The following is a 610-nucleotide window of genomic DNA, read 5'->3' on the forward strand; positions in this document are numbered from 1 at the left end:
TTGGGATGGCACTGGGATGGCACTGGCATCACTGGGATGGCACTGGGGTCTGCCCCCCGTCCCAGCACTCCCAGTATCCCGTCCCCGCTCACCCGTCTCCAATGGAGAAGCTGCTGTGGGAGCTGTTGAAGCCGGGGGATGGCGCGCTGGGGACGTAGGTGACCTCGGGCCAGGGCGAGCACTGCGGACAGGCCAGGTGAGCACAGGTGTGCCAGGACTGCACCTGCACTGCACACACCTGCACACACACACCTGGGACTGCACACACCTGCACACACCTGCACACACACACCTGGAACTGCACACACACACCTGCACTGCACACACCTGCACTGCACACACCTGCACACACACACCTGGGACTGCACACACCTGGGACTGCACACACACCTGGGACTGCACACACCTGCACTGCACACACCTGGGACTGCACACACACACCTGCACTGCACACACCTGCACTGCACACACCTGCACACACACACCAGGGACTGCACACACCTGGGACTGCACACACACACCTGCACTGCACACACCTGCACACACACACCTGCACACACCTGCACACACCTGCACACACCTGCACTGCACACACCTGCACACGCACACG

At 62.5% G+C, this 610-nt stretch overlaps 1 protein-coding gene and 1 long non-coding RNA gene across 3 annotated transcripts in view; both read right to left on the bottom strand.

The window, feature by feature from the left end:
• Nucleotides 1-610, bottom strand: part of LOC121660970 — a 25,157-nt gene that overhangs the window by 18,111 nt on the left and 6,436 nt on the right. The gene's annotated exons all lie outside the window — the stretch shown is intronic.
• Nucleotides 1-610, bottom strand: part of TFCP2 (transcription factor CP2) — a 12,339-nt gene that overhangs the window by 5,679 nt on the left and 6,050 nt on the right. For both annotated transcript variants that reach the window (XM_042020587.1, XM_042020586.1), the window contains exon 8: nt 93-181. In XM_042020587.1, the coding sequence (XP_041876521.1) occupies nt 93-181 (89 nt within the window). The remainder of the gene's footprint in view (nt 1-92; nt 182-610) is intronic.

This window comes from Corvus kubaryi, unplaced genomic scaffold (genome assembly GCF_017639235.1).
Source record: "Corvus kubaryi isolate FWS band 111438036 unplaced genomic scaffold, C.kubaryi_AGA036_p1.0 37027, whole genome shotgun sequence".
NCBI classification, from domain to species: Eukaryota; Metazoa; Chordata; class Aves; order Passeriformes; family Corvidae; genus Corvus; species Corvus kubaryi.